This window comes from Lipophrys pholis (assembly GCF_963383615.2).
Source record: "Lipophrys pholis genome assembly, chromosome: 12".
NCBI classification, from domain to species: Eukaryota; Metazoa; Chordata; class Actinopteri; order Blenniiformes; family Blenniidae; genus Lipophrys; species Lipophrys pholis.
This window is the reverse complement of record NC_137641.1, coordinates 1,145,001-1,170,406: the sequence shown is the minus strand read 5'-3', so window position 1 is coordinate 1,170,406 and position 25,406 is coordinate 1,145,001. Positions and strand designations below refer to the sequence as shown.

Genomic DNA, 25,406 nt, shown 5'->3' with positions numbered 1-25,406 from the left:
GTCGCCCTCCTTAAACTCAAGGCCAAACAAGAACAGACGGGCCCACCTCAACAGAATGAACCCACGTGTCGCTGTGCGATGGAATAGTTCCTACTATATGATTACACGCCTCCTTGAGCAGCGGTGGCCTGTGGCTGCAACCCTCTCAGACCAGAGGTCACCAAGGCATCAAAGCGTTACCTGGGTATGAAAGCTGACCAGTGGAGCCTCCTGGAGGAACTACAGCAAGCACATGAGCCATTCCAGCAAGCCACCATCTTCCTGAGTGGAGAGGCATACGTCACAGGATCTGTCCTGCCTCTGCTGGTGAAAGGCCTACAGAAGTCCACAGAGACAGCCTTTGAGTCCGCTCCCATTGCCGCCTTCCAAACAGCTGCTGCAGAGACTGCTTCAAGGTCAGTTTAATTATTCAGTTCTTATATCTCTTGTATTGAACTAACCAAATCTATTTTAAATTAAGCTTTCCATGTAGATCTATTGGTTCTACTGGTTCTACCATGTAGATCTATTGGTTCTACTGGTCTTTCTCTCCAAACACTTTGAATTTCTGTAAGTGTGTAAATCAAATCCATTCTTTTTCAGATGGAAGAGTGAGACTTCATACGATTAAAATGGGAACAAAGTGAGCATCCTCACCGAAGCCCTTGATCCGAGATTCTGAAAACTCAGGTTCCCGTCCACAGACGACATACTGAAGGTAAACATCAAACTTCAGAACCTTGCACTTGAAGCCAGAGCAGTTGGACTGAGGGAAGAGCCTGGAGAAGACGTCTCCCACCAGCGAGACGACTCCGGCCAGAGGCCAAAGTCTGTCCTGGACACGCCGCTTGGCTCAGATGATGATGAGGAGCAGGAAGATGAAGACCAGAGGGAAGACACTGTCAGGAATGAGGTGCTTGTGTACTTCGGAGAGAAACCCTTTCCAAAGGACAGAAACTCGCTCCAGTGGTGGAAGGAAAATGGTAAAATCCTATCTGGGTGCCCCTGCTCCATCCACAGCTTCTGAACGTTTGTTCTCAGCAGCAGGGACCATGGTGAGCTGAAAAAGAGCCCGTGGACATGCTCCCGTTCCTCCACAGTAATTCAGAGTCGGTAATGTAGAGGAGGAGCAGTGTGGTGATGAGGGAGGAAAGTAGAGGGCTATATTGTACACACAGAAGAGCAGTTTAGTCCGTTTGATTTTGCCTTAAGTTTTATTTTGGGACAATGGAACAAACACTCAGGAATGTGTACTGTGTACTGTGTACTGTGTACTGCACAGTGTTTGTTTTTGCTATTTTTAATCTTTTATACAGGAGAGATTTATGTTTGCACTGTAAAACTGAGTGCTCTCCCTTAGGAACTGTTAAACTGTTAAACAGGAATTTTGTTTTGTGTTAAACACTCAGCAATGTTCCTGTGGGCTCTCCACCTTCCCGTGGGCTCTCCACCTTCCACCTTCCTGTGGTCTCTCCACCTTCCTGTGGTCTCTCCACCTTCCCGTGGGCTCTCCACCTTCCCCCTTCCCGTGGGCTCTCCACCTTCCCGTGGGCTCTCCACCTTCCACCTTCCTGTGGTCTCTCCACCTTCCCGTGGGCTCTCCACCTTCCCGTGGGCTCTCCACCTTCCCCCTTCCTGTGGTCTCTCCACCTTCCCGTGGGCTCTCCACCTTCCAGTGGGCTCTCCACCTTCCCGTGGGCTCTCCACCTGCAGGAAGGTTCTTAATGGTGCGATGTGATCTGGGTGACGGTGCTCAGACTGACACCACCACCACCCGGGGACGGAGAAGATGGATGGATGGACTCAGCAATGTCCATACTGTGCACTGCACAGTGTTTTGTTTTACACTACAACTTAGTAATTTTTCAAAACCTTTAAACTCGAGTTATTGGTACTGTAAAAGAGTAAACACTGACAGGCCTTGCATTTTGTATGACACTGCTTTTATTTTGTGTTAAGCAGAAGATGTTTGGCTTTGGAAAACTGTTGTATAATAAAAGTAATTTATTCAGATATTATAGGTATTTATTTGAGATTTTATGGTTTATATTAATCGTGCAACAGAAAAATAATTGTTGGATTAATTGTCTAATTACTCATTAGAATAGTTGATTATTCAATAAATTAATAGCCCGAATAATCGTTTTAAAAATAATAGTTTACGTCCAGCCGTAGCAGCAGCCCATCCAACTGAACAGTAATCTAAATGGCATCAATCCAATGTACAAACAAAACGACTAAGTAACTGTGAATTAAGAAATGGTGCACATTTCCACGTTATGGCAACACCTCCAGCCATTTTGGCAACAACTTTGTTGATGTGATCAGACCATGACCAGGCCCGGGACAATTCCCGGGGGGCCGGTCTGATGTTTGGGCCGCGAGGGCCGGTGTTCACTTTTTTTTTTTCTTTTTCCCTGCACTGTATTGATGACATGCTGTTTCGGCGGTGCCTGGGCCGCCCCCGCCTCCCTCCACTGCCAGCTTCTTCTTTTTTAAATAAACTTTATTTAAAGTTTGCCACTGGCTGTTTATTTTTTTTACAGAGGTCACTGGTGTTTGGAAGACGGATAGAAAGAACAAGGTGGAGCAGAGAAGGCTAGAATTAAAAAAGAGGAAAGTTCTGGAAACAGACTTGTTCATTAAAACGATTAAAATGACGATGGAACAGGTAAGATGAAATTGTATGATGCAAAGCCACATAACTGGAAGGCTCCTCAGAACCCAGACCCAGCAGCACCAAGCAGGTCGGACTGATCTCAGGATAGATCAGATTATATTCAATATAATGAAGAGAAGGATGTAGACCTGCTCCATATGGGGAATGCCCTGAGATGCTAGATGATTCAGCTCTACATTAATGAAACTGAGCTGAACTTTGTAAAAAGGGGAGTTTCGTGCTGAGAATTTACATCATTTTTAAAAAGTGATGTAGTGTGAGAAGCAGAGCCAGTGGTGATGAGGGGATTGATCCCGTCACTATGGAAGGAACAGCTGAGCTGCCGGAACAGTGTGTGAACAATCAAGCAGTACTTCCAATATATGAAAAGGTACAGTACATTTAGGCCTGTCGCGATAATCAATAAATCAATGAATTGCACGATAATTAAAAATGAGCTTGATCAGTTTTCCAGGCTGGAGAATGTTTCCTTACCAAAGACGTCACTGTGAGCGGCTCTCACTCTGGTGTCAGTGAACGGCTCTCACTCTGGTGTTAGTGAACGGCGCTCATTCTGGTGTTGGTGAACGGCTCTCACTCTGGTGTTGGTGAACGGCTCTCACTCTGGTGTTGGTGAACGGCTCTCACTCTGGTGTTGGTGAACGGCTCTCACTCTGGTGTTGGTGAACGGCTCTCACTCTGGTGTTAGTGAGCGGCTCTCACTCTGGTGTTGGTGAGCTGCTCTCACTCTGGTGTTAGTGAGCTGCTCTCACTCTGGTGTTAGTGAGCGGCTCTCACTCTGGTGTTAGTGAGCGGCTCTCACTCTGGTGTTAGTGAACGGCGCTCATTCTGGTGTTAGTGAGCTGCTCTCATTCTGGTGTTAGTGAGCGGATTCTATCAGGTATTAAATTTTATACTCTTTGACTCGGTTGCGTTCTCGGAGCCGCACGCGTACGGGTGCGAATATTCCGGCGCAAAAACAGACGAGAAGAAATGTCCGCTCCAACCTGCAGAGAGTTCTGATCCATGATCCTGGTCTGATCCATGATCCTGGTCTCCTTCATGATCCTGGTCTGCTTCATGATCCTGGTCTGATCCATGATCCTGGTCTGCTCCATGATCCTGGTCTGCTTCATGATCCTGGTCTGCTTCATGATCCTGGTCTGCTCCATGATCCTGGTCTGATCCATGATCCTGGTCTGCTTCATGGTGCTGAAATGATCCCCAGTGTTTCCCTGCTGCTGCTCTGCTCGCTGGCTGCAAACTGTGGACTGGATTTCCTGAAGGGAGGCGGGTCTCAATGAGACCAGGAGGAATGAGTCAGGAAATCCAGTCCACAGTTTGCAGCCAGCGAGCAGGCTAGGGAAGTAGCACTGTGCTATCCAACTTTTCCAACTGTTTGGACCTATTTTACGCTCAAAGTATCGACGTGGATGTTAGCAAAGCCGTGGTACAGTGAGGCGGTCGCTCTGCCGCCAGACGCCACAGCCAGCTCCCCGAGGAGAACGGCACTGACCACGGCATCAAAACAATGAGCAGCAGCTCCTCCAGGCTGTCAGCAGGTGATTCACACCTCCGTGAAGCTGCGTCCTACTCCACGCTAAACTCCCTGAAAATAGTCCCAATGGTTGGAGCTGCGTTAGAGCTGGAAACATTGTGTTGCTGCTGCCTTGCTCAAGAATTTCCCCAGGGATTAATAAAGTGATTCTGAGGTTCTAAAGGTAGAACTAGTTCATTATGAGATGATGACGTCACGCAGACCCCCACATTGTCCACATGGAACTAAAATACTTTGTACTGCTTCCTTTTCTGTCCTGATACTAACCTCAAGTTGTCTTTAGAGAGAGTACATGTATACATTAGTACATTTCATACTTTACTGTAGAGAAGAGTTTATTACAGCCTCATATAAAATCAACAACAATAATGATAATAATATTAAAGTAAACAGCTCTGGTATCTGAATAGTATCAGCAGATATACAAATTTAAGTATCAGGATCAGAAGTGAAAAAAGGTGGATGGGTGCTTCCCTACTGCAGTGCAGATGAGCAAGTTCCTGAAGCTGTCCCTCCATCAGACTCCTGGAATAAGAACATTTCAATGTTCATGAATTGTACTTCAATACTTGTTTTCAAAATATTTCAGTGACAAACTGGATCCACATTTTGTCAGTTTGTGTACTACAGTACTGCACTCTGTCATGCATCAGTTTGTGTCTCTTTATTGGTGTACTCTAGTCACTGAATACTATCAGTTAATTATGATACTACAATGTATTTAGTCTAAAACTAGTCCCTAATTCTCTAGTATGCACAAGAATTTAATTCTCCATTTCAGTTGGCGTTGAATAACTGTTGTTACTTGTTGTGACTGAGGGGAACGTCAGTAAACCTGCCGTTAGTTTAATTCATTCTTCTGAGTTTTATTCCTTCTCAGCTGACCTCATTTCTGTTCAGTTGTAAACTACAACTGTTAAAGATGTGTTGCTAACAACAACTGAAAGTGGCGATGAGGTCTTCATTTCTTTTGGAAGGTTTTTAAAAAAGTCTTAAAAAGGTATTGAACCTCAGGATTGCTGCATATACTCTGTATAAGAAAGTTAATTTTTTTGATTCTATTATGAATCTAATATTTTATGTTTTTGTTTCATTTTGAAGGTTTGGATATCTGTTAACACTTATTTGAACTATAGATTCTGAAAATATAAAAAAAAAAAAGATGTATACTGTTGTAGTTTTCCGTATGAAGGAACCCTTACTTGCAATGAAATGGAAATATTTTCGAAACATACATTGAATTACAAGGCTTTACAGAATAGCACTATGGACTTCACATTTTTAAGATTAAAGTGACATGATTTGAATAGGTGGTGATCTAAAGTGGGCCGGTCTGAGGTATGAAACTCCAGGGCTGAAAATGAGTCCCACTCCGGCCCTGACCATGCCCATGAGCAATCAAGCCAAAGTCCAAGAAGCTTCACCGTTTTTACTTGCTGTATAGTTTGACCATTTACTCGTATATTCAATTTCGGATTATGTGATAATCTATACTTGGAACCAAATATTATACTCATTGTTTTTCAAATATTTAGAATACGATTATTTGCTTTGAGCAGGTTAAATAATGTGCTGATCTCACAAGATAGAACCTGATTAAGCTCTGAACATGAAGGGACTGCATAATAAAGAGTAGAATCATCGGCAAACATAGTCAGTGTAGCCTTACTGAGAGTACAGACGGCATATCATTAGTGACAATTTTAAATAACAGAGGTCCGAGGCAGCGTCCTTGAGGGACTCCGCAGTCCATTTGTTGTGAGAATTGTGAGGAATGTAATCTTGTACTTGCTCAGTAGGCTAGATTATTGTAACGGTGTGTTTTCAGGCCTCAGAAAAAAAAATCTGTCAGACAACTACAGCTCATCCAGAACGCTGCAGCCAGTGTCGTCACCAACACAAAGAGGGTGGAGCACATCCCCTCGTGCTCCACCCTCTCCACTGGCTGCCTGTGCGCCAAAGGATTGACTTCAGAATGGTCCTTCTGCTCTAGAAAGCTTTGAAGGGTCTCGGCCTGACTACATCTCAGATTGACTTGTAGAAGATCAAAGCTCCAGACCTCTGAGGTCATCAGGAAGAGGTTGACTCACTGTTCCTACAGTCAGAAGAAACAAGGTAAAGCAGCTTTTAGTTCCTACCTCCTCACCTGTGGAACAAATTTCCTGAACACCTGAAGACTGCTGACACACTCACTTATTTTAAATCAGGACTTAAAACATTCCTAAATGCACAGGCTGTAGAGTAGAAAATAGACCCTACTTACTTAAAAAACTAAACTAATCTTAATAAATCTCTTACCTTATTATTATTCTTTTCTTCATTATTTGTTTTAATGTATGTCTTTCATTTCTTCTAAAGCTTTAATATATTTCTTTATTCTGTATTTCTTTAAGTTTCAAGTTTCAAAGTTTATTTGTCAGATGAATTTCTTTGTAAAGCACTGTGTTTGAACGGTGCTCTATAAATAAATTTGCCTTGCCTTGCCTTGCCTCAAATACAATCTTTTCCAATTTACTCAGAATAGGCAAAATGCTACACACAGGAAGTTGATTTTGTGTCTTTGGGTAAAGGAATGATCTTTGCCCTCCTTCCAAAGCTCTGGACACACTCCACTAATCAGACCTCTGTTGAATATGTGCCAGATTGGTTTAGTAATATGTACAGCCGATAAGTTCAACAGCCTACTATCCAAGGTGTCTGTACCAGCAGACCCACCAATAGTCAAAGATCTCAGCAACACTTCCATCGACACAACATTAATCTGATAAAATTCAAAATTACACAGTTTATCCTTCAGAATAATGTCTTTTTTTATCAGCTCATCAGAGTTGCAACAGTACAATCCATTTTCTCTCTAAGTTTGGGAACGTTATTAACAAAATAATCGTTGAAATCATTTGCAGTCTGGGATGTCTTAGTCAAATAAACTCAATTCAATTCAACAAAAGAAGTCCAGGTAGAATTTCCCCCCATGATGTCATTGAGTACGTTCCTCATTCTCTTACTATCTGTACCACTATCGGAGATTCTCTTTTAAAAATATTTTTTTCTCTTTCACTCTGTTCACCTTGGTCGCTTGATTCCTTAAAGTACAATAAAGTTTTCTGTCTTCAAGAGAGCCAGAAAGAACAGGAACCTTTTTGGCCTCATCCCTTTGAGCCATCAAGCTCTTTAATTCAGTGTCAACCAACGCAGCACTTTTGGCTTTAACACTAAATTTCTTTTAACGGGGCATGCTTGTTAACAACTCTGATGAAAAGATCCATAAATAAATTAAGAGAGGTACACATACCAAATCCCAGTTAATGTTATCAAGTGCATTTAGGAAATTCACCTGGTTAAATGCCCTATACCGTCTTCTGGTAATGATTTTAGGACAGGGTTGAGGTAGTTTTGTCCTCCTGGAGACAGCAACACAGTAGACCCTGTACTATTACTAGGAATTCTTGTGGGTTGATACATTAATTGAGATAATCCACATTCGTCTGTCATAGATGTAATCCTATTCTTCAGAGGACAATTATCAGCCAATCAATATTTAGTTCACCCAGCCACCCAGCTCTCTGGTTTCCTCTGTCACTTTGTCTAGCATATTACATAAAGCTTTTAAATACTCTATCCTGCCACTAGGTGGCCTACAACAACAGCCAAGAACTATTGGTTTTAAATATGGAAGTTGTTCCTGTAACCATCACCCTCAACATCATCAACCATTAAGTCATGTCTCATTTTCACAGGAAAATGATTCCGTATGTAAACGGCCACACCACCTCCAAACCTGTTTCCATCATGTGTATAGATGGAAAACCCCCCATATCAACGTCTGAATGGTCAGTAGAGCTATCAGTTCAGAAATCATAAGGTTGTCTAGTTGGTTTAATTGCAAAAATAGAGAAAGGTCGTGACCTTTATTCCTCAAACTACATACAGTTGTGCTCATAAGTTTCCATACCCCGGGAGAATTTATGATTTCTTGGCCATTCTTCATAAAATATGAATGATAACACAAAAACCTTTCTTCCACTCATGGTTAATGGTCGGGTGAAGCTATTTATTGGCAAACAACGGTGAAATCTCTTTTTAAATCAAAATGACAAAAGAAAGTATCCAAATGACCCTGATCAAAAGTTTACATACCCCAGTGACTTTGACCTGATAACATGTACAAAAGTTGACACAAACAGGTTAGAATGGCTAATCCAGGTTCCCATCCTGACCTGTGACCTGTTTGTTTGTAGTTAGTGTGTGTGTATAAAAGGTCAGTGAGTTTCTGGGCTTCTGACAGACCATTCATCTTTCATCCAGAGCTGCACAGACGGTTCTGGATTCTGAGTCATGGGGAAAGCAAAATAATTGTTAAAGGATCTGCGAGAAAAGGTAATGGAACTGCATAAAACAGGACAGGGGTATAAAAAGATATCCAAGGAATTGAGAATGCCAATCAGCAGTGTTCAAACGCTGATTAAGAAGTAGAAAATGAGTTGAAACCAAACCATGGTCAGGTAGACCAGCAAAGATTTCAGCCACGACTGCCAGAAAAATTGTTCGAGATGCAAAGAAAAATCTATAAATAACTTCAGCTGAAATACAGGACTCTCTGGAACATCGTGGTGTGGCTGTTTCAAGATGCACAATAAGGAGGCAGTTAAAGAAAAATGGGCTGCATGGTCGAGTCGCCAGAAGAAAGCCATTTCTGCACAAATGTCACAAAGTATCCCGCTTCCATTACGCCAAACAGCACAGAGACCAGCCTCAACACTTCTGGAACAAAGTCATTTGAAGTGATGAGACCAAAACTGAACTTTGTGGCCACAACCATAAACATTACATTTGGAGAGGAGTCAACACGGCCTATGATGAAAAGTACACCATTCCTACTGTGAAACATGGAGATGCATCACTGATGTTTTGGAGATGTGTGAGCTACAGAGGCACATGGAACTTGGCCAAAATGTATGGCAAGATCATTGCAGCATGTTATCAGACAATACTGGAGGAAGACTTGCACTCATCAGCCTGGATGCTGCACATGGGACGTTTCTGGAGGTTCCAACATGACAATGATCCAAAACACAAGGCCAAGTCGACCTGTCATTGGCTACAGCAGAACCAAGGGAAGGTTCTGGAGTGGCCCTCTCAGTCTCCTGACCTCAATATCATTGAGCCACTCTGGGGAGATCTCAACCATGCAGTTCATGCAAGACAGACCAAGAACTTACAGGAACTGGAGGCTTTTTGCCAAGAACAATGGGCAGCTTCACCATCTGAGAAAATAAAGAACCTTATCCACAACTACCACTAAAGACTTGAAGCTGTCATTGATGTTAAAGGGGGCAATACATGGTATTAACAACTGGGGTATGTAAACTTTTGATCAGAGTCATTTGGGTACTTTCTTTTGTCATTTTGATTTAAAAAGAGCAAACACAGTTGTTTGCCAATAAATAGCTTCACCCAACCATCAACCATGAGTGGAAGAAAGGTTTTTGTGTTATTATTCATATTCTCTGAAGAATGGCCAAGAAATCATAAATTCTCCCAGGGTATGGAAACTTAGGAGCACAACTGTATATTGTGGTATGTGCCAGGATGACACATTTAGGCCTCGCCCAGGCTGCCACAGGGAGGCGTGGAGAGGAGCTGTTAAACAGTCCTGCTGCCTGCTCAGACCACTCGCAGGTTCTTTGCAGACGGGCACACGACGAGAAGACCTGGACAAAGTTACCTGGGTGTATAAAGCACTTAAAAAGACAGAAACAAAGTACAGTGGACGCCACCTGACACTGCTGCTGGTCTCTGCTGCTGGTCTCTGCTGCTGGTCTCTGCTGGAGCTGGTTCACTTTATAGCGTTAATGTTTTCTGAGCTGCAGCTCCATGTGTGATCAGTGTCTTTGTTCTGGACAGGTTCTGCAGTGAGACGGTCTTCTGAGGGAGTGACACCTGCAGTGGAGGGTGAGGCCTGCAGTGGAGAGCGACACCTGCAGTGGAGAGCGACGCCTGCAGTGGACGTCCTCCGTCTGTAACCCTGCGCTGGAGGAATGGCTTTCTTGGACAATCCCGCCATCATCCTGGCTCACATCAGACAGTCTCATGTGACCAGCGACGACACGGGGATGTGTGAGATGGTGCTGATGGATCAGGACGTGGACCTGGAGAAGTGCCAGCTGGCTCTGGTGCCTGGAGGCAGCTGTGGACTCGGGGGCGGCTGTGGACTCGGCGCCTCGTCGTCCCTGAGCGAGGGTGTCGGCCTCACCGACGGCCATGCCTGCGACCTGTCTCAGTCCATGGACATCACATCCAGCTGGGACTTCGGCATCCGGCGACGCTCCAACACAGGTGGGGGGGCTGGAGATGGCTGCTGTGTGATCGAGTGGGGGGGGGGATGATGATGGCTGCTGTGTGATCGAGTGGGGGGGGGGGATGATGATGGCTCCTGTGTGATCGAGTGGGGGGGGGGCTGATGGTGGCTGCTGTGTGATCGAGTGGGGGGTGATGGCTGCTGTCACATCAGATTTGTACGAGCTGGGGTGAATTCACAGGATGATCGATGTTTCTAAATCAGAGGCAATGTTTCTGTCGTGTCTGCACTCAGCTGGGAGTGTGTGTGTAGTGGGAGTGTGTGTGTGTGTGTAGTGGCGGAGTCAAGGTCAGGTCTCCTCGGGGCGGGGCTTCTTTACTTGTATATCAGGGGCTCACGCTACTCCTTCCACTTCCTCCGCCCAAAGTAAGGCTGCAGCTTTTCAGCCGTCTTTTGTTGAAACAGCCATTTTTCTCACTTCTTGTCCTTTAGAAAGTAATGTTGAACCTGAACCACCTCTAACCTCTGACCTGTGACCTCTGACCTGTGACCTCTAACCTGTGACCTCTAACCTGTGACCACCAGGTTTGAAACAAAGAGTGGAAATCTGATCATTTTGGTGCAATAGAGTTCCATCTGATGGTTTATTTATCTTCATTTATCTCAGGTCAGTGTTTCAGAATATGTAGACAGGTGTATTGCAGCAATAAATATCAAAGGTTGTCAAATGTTCCCTTTCTTCTAGTTGGATTCTTTAGTATATTTATTTACCTTTTTGATGGAACAGTGCGACAGAAAATCAAACTTAAAGTCCTACACACACACACACACACACACACACACACACACACACACACACACACACACACACACACACACACACACACACACACACACACACACACACACACACACACACACACACACACACACACACACACACAGAAAACGCTGTCAATCACAAGAATAAAAGGACCTTATAAATACAGAGAAAATACCTTTGATGTCTTTGATCCAACGTGACCCTGTCGGCGGGGCAACGTCCTCCACTTCAAATGGACCTGGCGTCGTGTGGAAAAGCAATGACCTTCTGACCCCCAGCACATAGTTCAACCCCCATGATGGATGCCAAAGAGAAACAAGAGTGGTTTGAATTTATTCTGATCCCAAATTCAATTCAATTTTATTTGTAAAGCGCAAAATCACATCAACAAACATCTCAGAGCCTCTTACAATGATAGAGAACAACAGAACCCAACTAAACCTTCCAGAACCTCTTACAATGATAGAGAACAACAGAACCCAACTAAACCTTCCAGAGCAGCAGATGGAACAAGCAACAGAGGAAACCAGGAAGAACTCCCTCTCAGGAAGAACAGTTCATAAGAAGTCCCTCTTCAGGAAGAAAGGGGGCGGAGCCTAGACTCTGGAAGGGGGGGGGGGGCATCCACCTTGACCGGTTGGGGGGAGAACTACATGGGATAGGACAGGGAGAGGGAGGAATAGAAGAGGGAGAGAGAGAGAGAGGAATAGAAGAGGGAGAGAGAGAGGAATAGAAGAGAGAGAGAGAGAGGAATAGAAGAGGGAGAGAGAGAGGAATAGAAGAGAGAGAGAGAGAGGAATAGAAGAGGGAGAGAGAGAGAGGAATAGAAGAGAGAGAGAGAGAGGAATAGAAGAGGGAGAGAGAGAGGCAGACAGGACAGAGAAGTACAAATACTAAGAAAAGTCTATGATGAGCGTTGGTCTGATGATGAACCAATCTCAGTCTGGAGTTTAAGGGCCGTGCCGTTGCGGTGGGGTCTCGGTGCTGTGGGGGGGTCCCGGTGCTGTGGGGGGGTCCCGGTGCTGTGGTGGGGTCCCGGTGCTGTGGGGGGGTCGGGTAGTAGGACCGTGGTAACTCCACTCTGGGAGTCTTGGGTCTGATCCCCTGGATCCTGCTCCCCTCCTGTCAGGATCTGGTGGCTCCAGTAATGTTGTTACACAGAGAGAAAGAAAGAAAGACAAGAAACAGAAGCTCCAAATGTAGAGTTCCTCCCTTTAACGGGAGAGAGGAAATCCCCTCAGCAGTCTAGGCCTAGAGCAGCTCAACTTAGTGCTCCTATTTTATTCCTAATGAGAAGCTCTATCAAAGAGGAAGCTTTTTAGTCTCCTCTTAAATAAACTAATGGTGTGGGCCCTTCGGACCGAGGCTGCTAGTTGATTCCAGAGTAAAGGAGCCATATGGCTGAAACTCCTGCCTCCTCTTTTACTTTGAAGGACTTTAGGGATTACCAACAGTCCTGCATCCTCAGAGCCAAGGGCTCGTGGAGGGTGAGACCCTTCTAGAAGTTTCTCCATATAGGACGGAGCCTGGTGATGAAGAGTTTTAGATGTGATCAGAAGGATGTTGAATTCTATTCTAGATTTGATGTGAAGCCAGTGTAAGGATGCTAAGACTGGGGAGATGTGCTCTCTTCTTCCAGTTCTGGTTAGTAAACCTGCAGCAGCGTTCTGCTCTAGCTGGAAGATCCTAACAGAGGAGTTTGGACATCCTGACATTAGGGAGTTACAATCATCTCATCTTCAAGTCACAAAGGCAGGAATAATTTTTTCTGCATCTTTGAAGGACAAGAAGTTTCTCATTTTTGCAATATTCCTTAGATGGAAGAAGGCTGTCCTGGAGACATGTTTAACATGGGACATAAAGGACAGATCCTGATCAGAAATAACACCCAGGTTCCTAATATCACTGTTAGAGGTTAAGGTAATATTATCTAAGGTAATCAGACTATCTGAAAAGTAATCCCTGAGCTTTTTAGGACCTAGGATTAGAACCTCAGTCTTGGATGTGTTGAGCATTAAGAAGTTGATAGACATCCAGGACTTAACGTCCCTGAGGCAGGACTCTAGTTTAACAAGTTGGTCGGCCTGATTGGCTTTAACTGATAAATAGAGCTGAGTATCATCTGCATAACAATGAAAGTTAATGTTGTGTTTCCTAATAATATTTCCGAGTGGTAACATATAGAGATTAAACAATATGGGTCCGAGGACGGAGCCTTGTGGTACTCCACACAGGACCCCTTCATGTATTGAAGATTTGTTATTTACATGAACAAATTGAAACCGGTCAGATAAATATGATTTAAACCAGTTTAAGGCTAAGTTTTTAATGCCGACGGCATCTTCTAATCTCCTTAAAGGAGACATATCATGCTTTTAAATCCTTCCTTTTTACATATAAATCATACAGTTGTGGTCTATATAAAGCGGAACTGCAATGCTTGGGTCTGAATTCCTCATTATTAGAGCTCCACAGGCCCCTTTTCTACCCCTTTTCTGATGTGCTTCTGAGAGCAACTCGTTTTGGGGCGGTCTCTTCATACCCCGCCTCCTCTCCAGGTTGCAGAGGTGACACTCGGTTCAACGCCACCCTGTTCGGCCATCTTTGTAGTTTGATAGAACAGATACAATTATCTAGCGGCGCAGAAACTTTATATTCACACATTATTTACAAAATGTCAACAAGGGAAGATTTGTCCATCCAGCCATACATGTTGGAGCCAGAGTCGGACCCGGCGGAGCCAGATGAAAATGACCATGATGCACCTGAAGAACAACGTCTTCATATGGATGTAACGCAATGGTGTGTTACTATATTTACACTAACTTCTCCATCCATGCCCACTACTACAATACTGCCTGTATTACAACGACTATTTAACACAGAAGTTACATTCTAATCTAAAACGAGCACACAGCGCTAACATATGAAGACGGTGCAACTGCTAATGCTAACAAAACAATGACAGGGACGTCTTATCATCACACTTTTTAGCGTTATATACAGCTTACCGAAGTGCTCTGTTCGTCGTCTCCATAGATAGAAGGAACTGACCGCTCAATCAGACCAAGTCTTTCGGCAAATCCTTCTTTATACTGGCGGAGGTTGCTGAAGCAGTCGTCCTTAAAGTGATTCGCGCACACAAAAATGACCTTACCCACAGATGTGGGTACATTTCTGTGAAAAATAAAACTCAACCAGGCACTTGGAAAAGGTTCTGATGCTGGGAGACGGTGTAACGAAGCTTGTGGGTTACTACATCCAACAACCGAACATTTCCACTTATCCTCTCGTAACTTCGGTTGGACTACAAAATCGCAGCGAGAAACAAAAATGGCGGATTGCTCGAAATGTCGATGTCCTAATTTGGCAGTTCCGCTGAGAATACTGTGACGTCATTGTTCAAAAAACGTAATAGAGAATAGAAAAATCGAAACCGATCGCAAAATATGACCAAAACAGAATATAAAGATATCAACGGAGCACCTGAAGAGAGTACTTTGAACTTTTCTGTACTTCTAAACACTCTAAATATACAACAACATGCATTTAAGGGCTAAAAAAGTGGATTTAGCAGGATATGTCCCCTTTAAGAGTATATTATGATGGACAGTATCAAATGCAGCACTAAGGTCCAGAAGAAGTAAAGCAGATAGAAGAGCTCTATCTGAGGCCGTTAGAAGGTCATTAGTAACTTTTAGCAGAGCAGTCTCTGTACTGTGGTTCATTCTGAAGCTGGACTGAAGGTCCTCTAACAGATTATTCTCCTGCAGATAATCCTGGAGTTGTTTAGCCACTACTTGCTCCAGAACCTTTGACAGGAAAGGAAGGTTGGAGATCGGCCTGTAGTTTGAGAGAAGGCTTGTGTCTAAGTTTGGCTTCTTAATGAGAGGTTTAATAACTGCTAGTTTAAAGGATTGGGGCACATAGCCTATTGTTAGAGACTGGTTAATAATTGCCAGTATAGAATTATTGATTAGTGGCAGTGCCTCTTTCAGAATTCTAGTAGGAATTGGGTCCAACAGGCTAGTAGTTGGTTTAGCAGAAGAAATAAGGGAGTTTAGTTGGACTAGTTGTATTTGCTGAAAGCATTCCAGATGACTGTTAGGTTTAACCAGTTCCTCTGTTATGGGGCTAACGGACGGTAGGGTTTGATGGATGGTATCCCTAAGCCTTGTCATTTTATTTTGAAAGAACTTCATGAAGTCCTCACTACATATATTGATAGGAATGGTGGGCTCAACGCTATTTTGGTTCTTGGTCAGTTTGGCTACAGTACTGAAAAGAAACCGAGGCTTGTTTTTGTTTTCCTCTATTAAGGATGAGTAGTAATTAGTTCTACTTCTACTCAGAGCTTTCTTATAAGTTTTGAAGCTATCCTTCCAGGCTATATAATCTAGGTCTGTTTTTGTTGAACGCCAAGTTCTTTCTAATCTGCGGGAGCGTTGTTTAAGCTGGCGGGTTGATGAGTTAAACCATGGGGAGGACTTTTCCTGTTTTTTCAGTTTCATTTTTTGAGGAGCTATGTCGTCTAGCGTTGTTTTTAGCATATCTGTCAGACTGTTTGTTAGGTATTCAATGGAATACCTGGAACATACTTCACCGGTATCTCCTCACAATAGTTTAGTGGGACATGGAACATTACCCTACCGCAAGTATCCTGTAACCTAACCCTACCACAAGGAACCTGACCCTACCTAACCTGACCCCTAGTAACCTGTAACCTAACCCTAGTGCAAGTTAGTGATTGTGTTTTTATTTTGTGCTGTGAAAAGAGAGAAGTCATGACCTAATAAGGCTGATATTGTGTTCAGGATGATGAGGGCAGAATGATTTGTTTACAGGCTGATTTCAGGGTTTCATTTAATATGTATGCACCAACCATAGGGGACCCCGCTTCCTCTCATGAAGTAAATCTAACCTTGGGAGAAATGGAAGCTGATATATTCTGGCGGGGGATTTTAACCCGTTTGGGATGCGTTCATAGATAGACGTACTCCTACAGGCCCATTGTCCATACCCAAAGGTAGAGCTGCAATACACATGTTAAGTGAAGATAATAGTCCAGTGGACATCTGGCGGTTGACAAACCCACATAAAAGAGAATGTAACTTGTTCTCTGTCACACATCATACTCAAGAATTGACATGATTTTGAAATCAAACAATATAAACAAGCAAGTTGCATATTGTAAAATGAATGTAACGTCCCGGTCTGATCATGCAGCTGCAGAGCTGGGGATTGATTAGAATAATGAAACAGAGAGGAGAAGAAGATGGAGAGGGAATGCATCACTAATATCTAATGAGGCGTTTAACTTGTTATCAAAAAAAGAATGTGGACATTTTTTGATTACAGACCAACAGATTGGAAAGATTCTGAGGGAAATCTTCATCTCAAGAGAAAAGGAAGGACATGAGTAAGATAAAGGAATTGGAAACTCTAATTAGGACACATGAAAAGGAACTGGCAGACAATTTCTCCAACCAGTCATATCAACATATTTACAAACTTAAAATTTAAACTTGAAGAAATATAGAATAAAAACGTAGAATATGTTTTATTTGGGCTGGGGACCTCCTGTCATGAGGAAGAGGAACAACAAGCTGCTTGCCCAACAGTTAAAGGCAGAGTAATACTTGTAACTTAATACAACAGTAGGTCACACTAAAGAAAGTAATGACGTATTACAGAAATACTACGAGGCACTTTATACTCCTGAGAAACATCCCCATCCTAAAGCATTGACAGATTTGTTTACTAATGCCGACTGCCTTACAGATTTGTTTACTAATGCTAACTGCCTTACAGATTTGTTTACTAATGCTAACTGCCTTACAGATTTGTTTACTAATGCTGACTGCCTTACAGATTTGTTTACTAATGCTAACTGCCTTACAGATTTCTTTACTAACGCTGACTGCTTTACAGATTTGTTGACTAATGCTGACTGCCTTACAGATTGGTTTACTAACGCTGACTGCCTTACAGATTTGTTGACTAATGCTGACTGCCTTACAGATTTGTTGACTAATGCTGACTGCCTTACAGATTGGTTTACTAATGCCGACTGCCTTACAGATTTGTTTACTAATGCTGACTGCCTTACAGATTCATTTACTAATGCCGACCGCCTTACAGATTTGTTTACTAATGCTGACTGCCTGCTGTCTAACCAGGTGACGTTATTATTGTAACAGAAATCTGTAACAGGCCTGAAGAATGAAAATCTCTGGGTCAGATGGATTCCCTCTGGAATATTATAAATGGTTCATAGATATTCCTGCTCCAGTACTAGAAGAAGTATACAATGAAGTATTTCTTTTACAATCTCTTCCACCAACTTTGGCGCAGGCATTAATAACGGTCATGGGAACCCATCACAGCCTGTAACTCTTGGCCTAGAACTTTACTCGCTGTGGACTGTAAACTAGGAAGCAAAGTTGGAGCAGCTGGCTTGGAGGATGTTCCTCCCGGCAGTTTTCACACGGATCACGTTGGCTTGATGAAGAAGATCCTCAGCAGATCATATGAGAGCAGGTTGGACAAGGCTTTCCATCGCGTGCACTGGGAGGTTTTATCACATTTTGGGTTTTGTCCTTCTTTCAGTACCTGGGTAATAATATTGTCTGATAGTCCCAAAGCATTAGTGAGGACTGGTGGCGTCATGTCGCCTTCTTCAGCCTTAACAGAGCCACAAGACAGGGCTGCCCTCTCTCACCCTTGGAACCACTGGCCGTCATCTCCAGAGGGAATGTAGATATAAGTGGGCTAGAGGGAGGCGGCAAACAACACAAACTGCTGCTTTATGCAGACAATAGATGAGTTCTACTGAAAGACGCTCAACCAGGAAATACAACTCTATTCTAATGAAATAAACTGGACACAATCTCAAGCTTGGGATTAGTAGTGCAGATGGAATGACATTAGATTTTAGGTGGATACCAAGGGGAATGAAATATCTAGGAATTAAAATATGCAGGGAGGTGGAAGAAATGCTTCATTTAAACTTTAATCCAACTTTGCAAAAGACAAAAATTGATTTGGACAAGTGGAATAAAATGAGGTGAACATTGTGGGGAAAAGAGATGGGAATTAAAATGGTGGTTCCACCACCGTTTCACTCTCCTCTTACGATGCTGCCAGTCTTTAATCAATATGACACACGAGTTAAGGAGTTTCTCTGGGAAGGACCAAAGTCCAGGATCAAGCTGACTAAGTTCTGCTCACCCAGCGACAAGGGCGGCTCGGTTTACCTGACCCACGTTGTACTGGATCTCCTGTGAGATCGTGAAACTTGCCCTACACTGGACAGGACAGTATAATCTGGACTGGATAATTTAATCTGGACTAGATCATTTAATCTGGACCGGACAGCATTATCTGGAATTGACAGCATAATCTGGAATGGACAATACAATCTGGACTGGACAATATAATCTGGACTAGGCCATTATAGAACCATCTCCATCCTTCCCTTTCACCTCCAGAAAGCTCCATTCTCAAAACTCAGGTCCAATTTCTAACCCAATTATGTTGCATCCTAAAGACGTTTAGATGAAGATACACAAAATACTCAAGGATCTCATTATAAGCAGTCCTACTCATCAGTCTACTGGAACATTTGACACAACCATGGGATATGTACTCTGGGTACTTGTTTGATGGTTGAAGTGTTAATGTCATACAACGATGTAATGAGTAAAGGGTACCTGAAGGGAAAATAACATTTTTGAAAATACAGTATGTTCAGATAAGGAACTGTGCCACGTCACTAGACCAACAAATTGAGGACAAGCATATTTTGCAGTACTTGGTTTTGCCACCTCGCCATCACAGAGCCTCAATATCCTACAGGAGAATACGACCTCAGCACTGAGTACTGAGCTAAAAGCTTTAAAGGTTTTATGGAGAAAGGACTTCAGGATTGTTTTTAGAACCAGGAATGGATGAAAATTCACAAGGTGGAACATTTTTAAAGGAATGTAAAGGACAATGTACACAGAACAAGATTATACAAAGATATAATTGGATCCCGGTGAGATTGAATAGATTAGGCCTTATCTCCACTGAGTGGGAAATGTAAAAACAACAATGTTAATACATCGTCTGTGGGAATGTTTAGTTATCAAACACTTCTGGATGATTGTTGTACGTCTTCTGAGTGGTTGGTTCCAAAGTACTGGGCCACTTTGTCCCAGACCGTCTACTGGGTGGTACAGGGCAGATCTAACATATTAAAAGGAAACTTTTCTATTAACATGTTTGGGTCTCCCTGGCACAAGGGTTATGGTTAAACACTGGAAAATCCCCAAAGCCGTTGATCCAGAGGGTGGAGCAGGGTGGAGGTGACCTGTTGGTCCGAGGGTGGAGCAGGGTGGAGGTGACCTGTTGTTCAGGAGGGTGGAGCAAGGTGAAGATGACCTGTTGGTCCAGAGGGTGGAGGTTTGGGGTTTTAATCGGCTTATTCCCGACGGAGGTGATGGAGGGAGTCCAGAGGCAGATGCTGGTCTCCTCTTGGCTCTCTTGGACTGTCACCAGCGGGTGGAGGGTTGCTGGTTTTTGGGTGGAGCTCTGCTGACATGAGAGTAAACAATGACCTGTGGTGGCTGTTTCATCAGGACTTCACCAGGAACGCTGTGAGAACCCTGGAGCTGCTGGTAAGACGACAGGAACAGACCCTCGGCTTCAACTTTAAACTTTCTGCTTCTTCGCCTTAGTGAAACGTCTCACTGACGTGCTCTGGCAGAACCAGGCCCTGCCTGTGTCTACATGGAGATACTCGTGCAGAAACCGTCAGAACCAGGCTCTGATTGTACAGAGTCGGGGGGTGGAGTAGGCTTTACAGAGTTGGGGGGGGGTGTAGTAGTCTGTACAGAGTCGGGGGGTGGGGGGGGGGGGTTAGTAGGCTGTACAGAGTTGGGGGTGGTGTAGTAGGCTTTACAGAGTCGGGGGGTTAGTAGGCTGTACAGAGTCGGGGGGGGTGTAGTAGTCTGTACAGAGTCGGGGGGGTTAGTAGACTGTACAGAGTCGGGGGGGGGGGGGGGGTGTAGGCTTTACAGAGTCGGGGGGGTGTAGTAGGCTTTACAGAGTCGGGGGGGTTAGTAGGCTGTACAGAGTCGGGGGGGGGGTGTAGTTGTCTGTACAGAGTCGGGGGGGTTAGTAGACTGTACAGAGTCGGGGGGGGGGGTGTAGTAGGCTTTACAGAGTCGGGGGGGGGTTAGTAGGCTGTACAGAGTCGGGGGTGTGTAGTAGTCTGTACAGAGTCGGGGGGATAGTAGTCTGTACAGAGTCGGGGGGGGAGGGGGTTAGTAGGCTGTACAGAGTCGGGGGGGTTAGTAGGCTGTACAGAGTTGGGGGGATAGTAGGCTGTACAGAGTCGGGGGGATAGTAGTCTGTACAGTTTCGGGGGGATAGTAGTCTGTACAGAGTCGGGGGGGGAGGGGGTTAGTAGGCTGTACAGAGTCGGGGGGTTAGTAGGCTGTACAGAGTCGGGGGGATAGTAGTCTGTACAGAGTCGGGGGGGGAGGGGGTTAGTAGGCTGTACAGAGTCGGGGGGGAGGGGGTTAGTAGGCTGTACAGAGTCGGGGGGGGAGGGGGTTAGTAGGCTGTACAGAGTCGGGGGGGAGGGGGTTAGTAGGCTGTACAGAGTTGGATGTAGTTGTGCAGAGATGTTGAATCCAGCTGTGTTGAGATGCATCAGGTCAACTTGCAGTGTACTGATACTTGGTTGTACTGATACTCGGGTGTACTGATACTCGGGTGTCCTGATACTCGGGTGTCCTGATACTCGGGTGTCCTGATACTCGGGTGTACTGATACTCGGGTGTACTGATACTCGGGTGTCCTGATACTCGGGTGTACTGATACTCGGGTGTACTGATACTCGGGTGTCCTGATACTCGGGTGTACTGATACTCGTGTCCTGTTGTTCCCGGCAGCCCAGAGACTAGAGAGACTGAGGAAGGAGCGTCAGAACCAGATCAAGTGTAAAAACATCCAGTGGAAGGAGAGGACGTCCTCCCAGTCAGGTACCATGACTCAGCACTTCTTCCTCTGCTGAGAGGCGGCGCGACCAGATCAATAATCCATCAGGCCTAAATCACCTGAATCAATCGTTTCCTGTGTCCAGTGGAGGATCTGGGCTCGCTCTTCGACAAGCGGGACTATAAAGAGCGGCGGCGCAGCTCCGGGACCAAATCTACGCTGTCCCTGCGTCTGGAGCAGTGTCCTCAGCAGCTCAACAACCCCTTCAACGAATACTCCAAGTTTGACGGCAAGGCCAGTCTCCATCTCTTCTATTTGAGGGAGGGGAAGGAGGGAGGGGGGGGGGGGGTGGGGGCAGATAGATATTTTATTTACCTCCAGGGGGAAATCCACAGTTTCAGCAGCATCACACCTGGAATAAAGAATCACAGAGGATATATAAAATAGTCTAATACCCAGTCCAGTCTGTCACCCAGCAGTACTTCAAGGTCTTTGTCGATCTTAACGATGTCCTCACAGTCCCACTTAATGGGGACAGACACCGGTTGTGGTCTGGGTCTCTTGAAGTCCACCACCATGTTAGTGGTCTTGGTGTTGCGGTTCAGTTGGTTGGAGTCACTCCATGCTACCAAGTCCTGGATCAGACCGTCCCGTCCACCAAATAGACGTCCCACCAGATTTCATGGATTTTCTTTCCTCATTCTGTCTCTCACAGCTGAGAGAATACGCAAAAAAAAAAAACCTGACTGAAGTTAGACTAAAACCATTTTGGAGTTTTCGTCGACTAAAACTTGACTAAAACTCTCACATTTTAAAATGACTAAAATACGACTAAAACTAAAAAGCATTTTGGTCCCTAAGACTAAAAATAAGATGGCTGCCAAAAACAACTCTGATGCAGTACTGGAGTCATGGTTAGAAGTTTACCTGAGTGAGACAATGGTATTGTTTGAATTGTTGTTGGTCCTGATCCTCCACCTCTCTGTCCTGGACCTTCAGGGCCACATCGGCACCACGGCCACCAAGAAGATCGACGTGTACCTGTCCATGCAGATGACCCAGGACAAAGTTCACCCCATGACTGTGGTGACCATCGCCAACGCCCGCGTGCACGACCTGATCGGACTCATCTGCTGGCAGTACACCGGAGAGGGCCGGGAGCCCAAACTGAAGTCTGTCTCTGTCTGGCTGTCTATTGCATATATGTGTTTTATTATATTATACAATATATTAGTATTATACAATATATTAGTATTATTATACAATATATCATTATTATACAATATATTAGTATTATACAATATATTAGTATTATTATACAATATATCATTATTATACAATATATTAGTATTATACAATATATTATTATTATTATACAATATATCATTATTATACAATATATTAGTATTATACAATATATTATTATTATTATACAATATATCATTATTATACAATATATCATTATTATACAATATATTAGTATTATACAATATATTATTATTATTATACAATATATCATTATTATACAATATATCATTATTATACAATATATTAGTATTATACAATATATTATCATTATTATACAATATATTATCATTATTATACAATATATTAGTATTATACAATATATTAGTATTATACAATATATTATTAGTATTATACAATATATTAGTATTATTATACAATATATTAGTATTATTATACAATATATTAGTATTATTATACAATATATTAGTATTATACAATATATTAGTATTATACAATATATTAGTATTATTATACAATATATCATTATTATACAATATATTTGTAAACTTAGTTGTTGCTTGTTTGTGCTTCATTTCATTTATTTGGTAATACTTCATTTATATTTCTCATGGTAGAGGTGAGCTTTTATGTTTTAGCTCCTGAGTTGTATTCAAAATAAAATGAACACAAACAGCAACCACTTTTTTATTTAGTTGTTGATGAATCAGAACCCACCTTCCTGTGGGCTCTCCACCTTCCTGTGGGCTCTCCACCTTCCTGTGGGCTCTCCACCTTCCTGTGGGCTCTCCACCTTCCCGTGGGCTCTCCACCTTCCCGTGGGCTCTCCACCTTCCTGTGGGCTCTCCACCTTCCTGTGGGCTCTCCACCTTCCTGTGGGCTCTCTACCTTCCTGTGGGCTCTCCACCTTCCTGTGGGCTCTCCACCTTCCTGTGGGCTCTCCACCTTCCTGTGGGCTCTCTACCTTCCTGTGGGCTCTCCACCTTCCTGTGGGCTCTCCACCTTCCTGTGGGCTCTCCACCTTCCTGTGGGCTCTCTACCTTCCCGTGGGCTCTCCACCTTCCCGTGGGCTCTCCACCTTCCCGTGGGCTCTCCACCTTCCCGTGGGCTCTCCACCTTCCCGTGGGCTCTCCACCTTCCCGTGGGCTCTCCACCTTCCCGTGGGCTCTCCACCTTCCCGTGGGCTCTCCACCTGCAGGAAGGTTCTTAATCGGTGCATTGTGATCTGGGTGACGGTGCTCAGACTGACACCACCACCACCCGGAAACAGAGAAGCAGAAGAAAATGAATGAATGAATCAGAATATTAGTTTGTTACCAGATTAGCCGTTAGGGGCAGCACAAAATGTTAAATACATTTTTTTGCTTTGTTGTGTGTTATGTTGTGTTCAGATGCGTCTAAACTGCAAAGAAAGTATTGTGAAGCCACGTTTCCACCACACAGACAGTGTAGGGAAGGAACGGAGCGGTACGGCAAAGCAGACCGAACTTTGGGTGGTGTTTCCACCGCAGAGGGGAGGGTTCAAATGTAGGCGGGGTTTAGAACTCCGCAGATCTGTGAGGTTACAACAGTGACCTCAGCCGGGGCGACAGACCTGGACCTCCTGAATCCTCTGTTGTTGTTTACATCCTCCGCTTTGCACCAGTTGTCCAGTTATTGTATTTTTATTTTTTGCAGCCACAGAGGTGCAGCTGCAACTTCTGTGTTTGTTCCTCCAGAGCGAACGGCGCCCCGGCTTTGTGACACCAGAGCCACTCCAGTGCCACAAAGCCGCTGGTTGTGACGGCTGCAACTTCCACATGGAGACAGAGATGGTGGACGTGATGCCAGGACAGACACCGGGACTCGGGACTCGGAACAGCTCCGGCGTCCCGGCGCACCGGCAGATTCCAGCATCGGGGAACCGGAGCTCCGGGGCGGTTCAACGCAATGGAGCACCGGCCAGCGACGTGACGAGTGGACTCGGTAGAGCATCGATTACGGCCGTAGCGTCTGTCTCCAGAGTCCTGGTCTCTGTCCTGCCTCACGTCTGCTCCAGAGTCCCGGTCTCTGTCCTGCCTCACGTCTGCTCCAGAGTCCCGGTCTCTGTCCTGCCTCACGTCTGCTCCTGAGTCCTGGTCTCTGTCCTGCCTTGCTCTTGAGTCCCGGTCTCTGTCCTGCCTTGCTCCAGAGTCCCGGTCTCTGTCCTGCCTCACGTCTGCTCCTGAGTCCTGGTCTCTGTCCTGCCTTGCTCCTGAGTCCCGGTCTCTGTCCTGCCTTGCTCCAGAGTCCCGGTCTCTGTCCTGCCTCGCGTCTGCTCTTTCAGGACCAACATGAAAGTTGAGCAGCAAAAAACTAAAGAAGAAAACCAACCAGTGCAAAGCTGAATCTGTCAACAACAGAGGATTCATACAGCCGACATATTAAAATATTGAGGACGTGTCTTAAATCACTGACCAATCAGCAGACGGCTCCTCAAAACTGGACCTGTTCCATGGTCCTGAGTACTCCGACGGAGGGGTAGTGGAGAAGCCTCCACCTTTGGAGCGGGATTTTCCAGAAATTCCCAAATTCTTGCGGTGGAAACCCGAACCGGACCGGACCATACCAGTCCATTCACGCACTTTTTGTGCGGTGGAAACACGCCTTTAGTGTGCCGGGTTCCAATCAGGAACCAATTTGCACTAACCTTGAAATATGCTTTGAATTGTTCTAAGTAGTGTTAAATTTAACTTGTTGAAACCCGTCTGTCTGTCTCACCTAGTCCTCGTCCTACTCCATCTGTTCACAGTGTCTCCTCAGCTCTACTCGCCTCGCCTCGGTCGGTTTTCATTACAATATAGTACGACCATGGCGT

The 25,406-nt window shown here is 44.5% G+C and overlaps 1 protein-coding gene across 9 annotated transcripts in view; it reads left to right on the top strand.

The window, feature by feature from the left end:
* mapkap1 (MAPK associated protein 1) overlaps nt 1–25,406 on the top strand; it is a 36,486-nt gene that overhangs the window by 4,280 nt on the left and 6,800 nt on the right. For 4 of the 9 annotated variants that reach the window (XM_080477125.1, XM_080477122.1, XM_080477124.1 and 1 more), the window contains exons 2-6: nt 10,101–10,532; nt 19,939–19,977; nt 21,259–21,348; nt 21,450–21,598; nt 22,304–22,476. In XM_080477125.1, coding sequence (XP_080333251.1) covers nt 10,235–10,532; nt 19,939–19,977; nt 21,259–21,348; nt 21,450–21,598; nt 22,304–22,476 — 749 coding nt within the window. In that variant the 5' untranslated portion in view covers nt 10,101–10,234. The remainder of the gene's footprint in view (nt 1–10,100; nt 10,533–19,938; nt 19,978–21,258; nt 21,349–21,449; nt 21,599–22,303; nt 22,477–25,406) is intronic. The other 5 variants (XM_080477126.1, XM_080477129.1, XM_080477128.1 and 2 more) reach the window with 2 other exon arrangements.